At 44.9% G+C, this 5963-nt stretch overlaps 1 protein-coding gene across 2 annotated transcripts; it reads left to right on the plus strand.

The window, feature by feature from the left end:
- The first annotated feature begins 3327 nt into the window (after positions 1–3327).
- On the plus strand, positions 3328–5473 carry LOC128636106 (heat shock 70 kDa protein-like). 2 transcript variants are annotated; one of them, XM_053689170.1, is made up of 2 exons: positions 3328–3352; positions 3537–5473. In XM_053689170.1, the coding sequence occupies exon 2, from the start codon at positions 3791–3793 to the stop codon at positions 5471–5473; it is 1683 nt and encodes a 560-aa protein (XP_053545145.1). In that variant the 5' UTR covers positions 3328–3352; positions 3537–3790. The 2 variants fall into 2 exon arrangements, with proteins under 2 accessions (XP_053545145.1, XP_053545144.1); XM_053689169.1 differs by lacking the exon at positions 3328–3352 and having other exon boundaries at positions 3530–5473.
- The last annotated feature ends 490 nt before the right edge of the window (positions 5474–5963 follow it).

Consider the following 5963-nt stretch of genomic DNA (forward strand, 5'->3'; position numbering starts at 1 on the left):
AGAGGGAAGAGAACTATAGAGAGAGGAGGGGAGAGGGGAAGAGAACTATAGAGAGAGAAGGGGAGAGAGGGAAGAGAACAATAGAGAGAGGAGGGGAGAGGGAAGAGAACTATAGAGAGAGGAGGGGAGGGAAGAGAACAATAGAGAGGCGGGAGAGAGGGAAGAAAACAATAGAGGGAGGAGGGAAAGAGGGAAGGGAACAATAGAGAGAGAAGGGAGAAAGGGAAGAGAATGATAGAGAGAATGGAAAAGAGGGAAGAGAACTATAGAGAGAGAAGGGGAGAGAGGGAAGAGAACAACAGAGAGGAGGGGAGAGGGAAGAGAATTATAGAGAGAGGAGGGGAGGGAGGGAAGAGAACAATAGAGAGAGGCGGGGAGAAAGGGAAGAAAACAATAGAGAGAGGAGGGAGAGAGGGAAGAGAACTATAGAAAGAGACGAGAGGAGAGAGAGAAGAGAACTATAGAGAGAGGAGGGGAGAGGGAAGAGAACTATAGAGAGAGGAGGTGAGAGAGTGAAGAGACCAATAGAGAGAGGAGGGAAGAGAACTTTAGAGAGAGGAGGGGAGAGAGGGAAGAAAACAATAGATAAGAGGGGAAGAGAACTATAGAGAGAGGAGGGGAGAGGGGAAGAGAACTATAGAGAGAGAAGGGGAGAGAGGGAAGAGAACAATAGAGAGAGGAGGGGAGAGGGAAGAGAACTATAGAGAGAGGAGGGGAGGGAAGAGAACAATAAAGAGGCGGGAGAGAGGGAAGAAAACAATAGAGGGAGGAGGGAAGGGAACAACAGAGAGAGAAGTGAGAAAGGGAAGAGAACGATAGAGAGAATGGAAAAGAGGGAAGAGAACTATAGAGAGAGAAGGGGAGAGAGGGAAGAGAACAATAGAGAGAGGAGGGGAGAGGGAAGAGAACTATAGAGAGAGGAGGGGAGGGAGGGAAGAGAACAATAGAGAGAGGCGGGGAGAGAGGGAAGAAAACAATAGAGAGAGGAGGGAGAGAGGGAAGAGAACTATAGAAAGAGACGAGAGGAGAGAGAGAAGAGAACTATAGAGAGAGGAGGGGAGAGGGAAGAGAACTATAGAGAGAGGAGGTGAGAGAGTGAAGAGATCAATAGAGAGAGGAGGGAAGAGAACTTTAGAGAGAGGAGGGGAGAGAGGGAAGAAAACAATAGAGAAGAGGGGAAGAGATCTATAGAGAGAGGAGGGGAGAGAGGGAAGAAAACAATAGAGAAGAGGGGAAGAGATCTATAGAGAGAGGAGGGGGGAGGGGAAGAGAACTATAGAGAGAGGAGGGGAGAGAGGGAAGAGAACAATAGAGAAGATGGGAAGAGAACTATAGAGAGTAGTTATCAAGAAGAAAACGGGGGAAAGAGGAGGGCAGAGAGGGAACATATAGGACAAAGAGAGGAGACAATGTGAAAGTGAGAGGGGAAGAAAACAAGAGAGAAGAGGGGAGAGAACAATAGAGAGAGGAAGGGAGAGAACAATAGAGAAAGGAGGGGAGAGGACAATAGAGAGAGGAGGGAAAAGAGGGAAGAGAATAATAGAGAGAGGAGGGGGAGAAGGAAAAAAAACAATAGAGAGAGGGAAGAGAACAATAGAGAGAGGAGAAAAAAACAATAGAGAAAGGGGGAGAGAGGGAAGAGAACAATAGAGAGAGAAGGGGAGAGAGGAAAGAGAACAATAGAGAGAGGGAAGAGAAATACAGAGAGAGGATGGGAGAGAGGGAAGAGAACTATAGAAAGAGAAGGGGAGATGGAAGAGAACTATAGAGAGAGGAGAAGAGAGGGAAGAGAACTATAGAGAGAGGAGGGGAGAGGGAAAAGAACTATAGAGACAGGAGGGAAGAGGACAATAGAAAAAGGAGGGGAGAGGGAAGAGAACTATAGAGAGAGGAGGGAAGAGAACTATAGAGAGAGGAGGTGAGAGGGAAGAGAACTATAGAGAGAGGAGGGAAGAGAACTATAGGGAGAGGAGGGGAGAGAGGGAAGAGAACTATAGAAAGAGGCGGGGAAAGAGGAAAGAGAACTATAGAGAGAGGAGGGGAGAGAGGGAAGAGAACAATAGTGAGAGGAGGAGAGAGGTAAGAGAACATTAGAAAAAGGGGGAAAGGGAATAGAACTATAGAGAGAGGAGGTAAGAGAACTATAGAGAGAGGAGGTAAGAGAACTATAGAGAGAGGAGGGGAGAGAACAATAGAGAGAGGAGGGGAGAGGGAAAAGAACTATAGAGAGAGCAGGGAAGAGAACAATAGAAAAAGGAGGGGAGAGAGGCAAGAGAACTATAGAGAGAGGAAGAGAACAATATAAAAAGGGGGGAGAGAGGGAAGAGAACTATAGAGAAAGGGAAGACAACAATATAGTGAGGAGGAGAGATGGAATAGAACAATAGAAAAAGGAGGGGAGGGAATAGAAGAGAGAAGATAAGAGAACAATAGAGGGTGAGAGGGAAAAGAAGGAAGATAGAATACTAGAGGAGGAGAGAGGAGAAAGAGGAAAGAAATGAGAGTGATAAGGAAACTGAAGAGAAGATAGAGACGATGAGAGTAAAAGGAAAGAGAGAGAAGGAAAAAGAGAGTGGGGAGGAGAGTTAGATAGGATAGAGTGAGACTCAGTAAAAGAAAAAGATGAGAAGACAGAAAAGTGAGAGAAAAGAGACAGGAAGGAGGGAGAAGTGAAGAGAGTGACAATGAGAGTGTAAGGGGAGAAAAGAGAAGAATAAGAGAGACCAGAGTGATGTAAAGAATGTGAATAGGGGAAACCGACAGAAGACTAAGAGGAAAGAGAGAGAAGTAAAAGAGAGTGAAGAGAAAGGAGAAGAGTGAGACAATAAAATGAGCACAGAGAGTGTAACAGTATGTGCGCTGCACTCTATAGTATCTCACATGTGCTAGAACCTTTAGTTAAGTAAACAACAGATACAATACACTGTATACGGTTTATGTATTAAACACAAACATCTGTAATTACACGAGAGATAACGCTACAGCTCAGAAAGTTTCTTCTGTAGAATTAGCCTGTGAAGCCACGCCCTTTCACGATGATTGACAAGTGCAGCACACTTCCACTTAGCTAGAAGACTCGCGAAGATTCTTTAGACCGGTGACGTCACAAGCATTATTAAGCTGTTGATTGGACAACTCTGACAGATACCGGGAAACATCGCGAATATTCTCATGGATCAAGTCGCTGATTGGATAAGGTGCGGAGAAAGCGCCCGAATGTTCTGGACGTTGCTAGGTTACACCCGATAGCTTGGTAAGGACCGCTGTGTGATTGGCGGAGGAAGATGTGACGTTAAGGTGTCCGTGGAATATAAATAAATGCTGTACAAGCGAGTGTACAGTACTGAAAACAGCTGATCGTGATAACGAGCTAATAGGTACAGCACAGACCCGCTACTTATTACAGGACACAGCAGGGAAGAGCCGCTCGTTATTACAGGACACAGCAGGGAAGAGCCGCTACAGACCCACTAAACTTCCTGACACCGTACAGAAGTCTGTCACAACTGAAGCTCTCAGATAGAACACAATGTCAGCCAAAGGAGTCGCCATCGGCATTGACCTGGGCACCACCTATTCCTGTGTGGGTGTTTTCCAGCATGGGAAAGTGGAGATCATCGCTAATGACCAGGGGAACCGCACCACCCCCAGCTACGTGGCTTTCACAGACACAGAGAGACTGATTGGAGACGCTGCCAAGAACCAAGTGGCCCTGAACCCACAGAACACCGTCTTTGATGCTAAAAGGCTGATAGGCAGAAAGTATAATGAGCCCATAGTGCAGTCTGACATGAAGCACTGGCCCTTCCAGGTGGTGAGTGATGGGGGGAAGCCTAAAGTCAAGGTAGAGTACAAGGGAGAAGAGAAGACTTTTTCCCCTGAAGAGATCTCCTCTATGGTGCTGCTCAAGATGAAGGAGACAGCAGAAGCTTACCTTGGCCACCCTGTCACCAATGCTGTGGTTACTGTACCAGCCTACTTTAATGACTCTCAGCGACAGGCCACTAAGGATGCTGGTGTTATTGCTGGACTGAATGTGCTAAGAATCATTAATGAGCCTACAGCAGCTGCTATTGCATATGGACTGGACAAGACATCCCGTGGTGAGCGAAATGTTCTGATCTTTGACCTAGGAGGCGGCACATTTGATGTCTCCATCCTCACCATAGATGATGGCATATTTGAGGTCAAGGCTACAGCTGGAGACACCCATCTTGGAGGAGAAGACTTTGACAACCGCATGGTAAACCACTTTGTGGAAGAATTTAAGAGGAAGCATAAGAAGGACATAAGCCAAAACAAGAGAGCACTGAGGAGGTTGAGAACAGCCTGTGAGAGAGCCAAGCGCACCCTGTCCTCCAGCACTCAGGCCAGTATTGAAATTGACTCCTTGTTTGAGGGCATTGACTTCTACACCTCTATTACTAGAGCCCGCTTTGAAGAGTTGTGTTCTGATCTCTTCCGGAGTACTTTGGAACCAGTGGAGAAGGCCTTGAGAGATGCCAAGCTGGACAAGTCCCAGATCCATGATATTGTCCTAGTAGGAGGCTCCACTCGCATCCCTAAAGTACAGAAGCTGCTTCAAGACTTTTTTAATGGCAGAGAGCTAAACAAGAGCATTAATCCTGATGAGGCTGTGGCCTATGGTGCTGCTGTTCAGGCTGCCATTTTAATGGGAGATAAGTCTGAGAATGTACAGGACTTGCTTCTTCTGGATGTTGCCACTCTTTCTCTAGGCTTGGAGACAGCTGGTGGGGTCATGACCGTCCTCATCAAGCGCAACACCACCATTCCCACCAAGCAGACTCAGATTTTCTCCACATACTCAGATAACCAACCTGGTGTCCTCATCCAAGTTTTTGAAGGTGAGAGAGCCATGACCAAAGATAACAACCTGCTGGGAAAGTTTGAACTTAGTGGCATACCCCCTGCTCCTAGAGGTGTGCCCCAAATTGAGGTCACCTTTGACATTGATGCCAACGGCATCCTCAATGTTTCAGCTATGGACAAGAGTTCAGGCAAACAGAACAAAATCACCATCACAAATGACAAGGGACGACTGAGCAAGGAAGAAATTGAGAATATGGTGCAAGAGGCAGAGAAGTATAAGGCTGATGATGAGGCCCAAAGAGAAAAGATTGCAGCTAAGAACTCCCTAGAGTCCTACGCTTTAAATATAAAGAGCATGGTGGATGATGACAATATTAAGGGGAAGATCAGTGAAGCTGACAAGAAGACCATCATTGAGAAGTGCAATCAGGTCATCTCATGGCTGGAAAACAACCAGCTAGCAGTCAAAGAGGAGTATACCCATCAGCAAAAAGAACTGGAGAAGGTGTGCAAACCAGTCATCACTAAATTGTACCAGGGTGCCATGCCAGGAAATATGCCAGGTAACATGCCAGGCTCCAGCTGTGGTGCCCAAGCTCGTCAAGGTACCACCTCAGGCCCAACCATTGAAGAAGTAGATTAAAATGTTCTAGAAAAGACTATGTCCGAACCTTTTTAAAAAATGTAAAACTAATATTATTATAGCTTTACAGAACTGGTCTTGAAACAAATTAATTGTGGAAATAAATAAGGATTTTCTGTAACATGAATTTGCATTGACTTTCTAAAAATGTCTTCCAAATGTATATTGCCACAATGTTATAAATATGTTTAGATTATGAAACATTAGTGCAAATGTTTGTTCATGGACAGCTTGTTGGTATATTGTAATTGGGACCGTCTGATTGTGAATGTTTTATTTACTGTATTAGCAATGGCACTTTACTTTTTATGATGTGATACTATACATTGTTCTTGATATTTTGAATTATGTTTTTATGAACATTGTTTGCAATATTGTAAATTGTGTTTTCTACGACAAATTTTTATATTTAAATAAACTACATAAAATTGTATTAATGTTGTTTCTCGTATTCGTTTGATAGTTTGTTAAAGGAACAGTAAAGTTATTT

The sequence above is a fragment of the Bombina bombina genome, chromosome 7 (genome assembly GCF_027579735.1).
Source record: "Bombina bombina isolate aBomBom1 chromosome 7, aBomBom1.pri, whole genome shotgun sequence".
Lineage (NCBI taxonomy): Eukaryota > Metazoa > Chordata > Amphibia > Anura > Bombinatoridae > Bombina > Bombina bombina.

What these genes read in the sequence shown, in the direction of transcription:
- LOC128636106 (XM_053689169.1), top strand. Translation starts at nt 3,530, where the DNA reads ATGTCAGCCAAAGGAGTCGCCATCGGCATTGACCTGGGCACCACCTAT.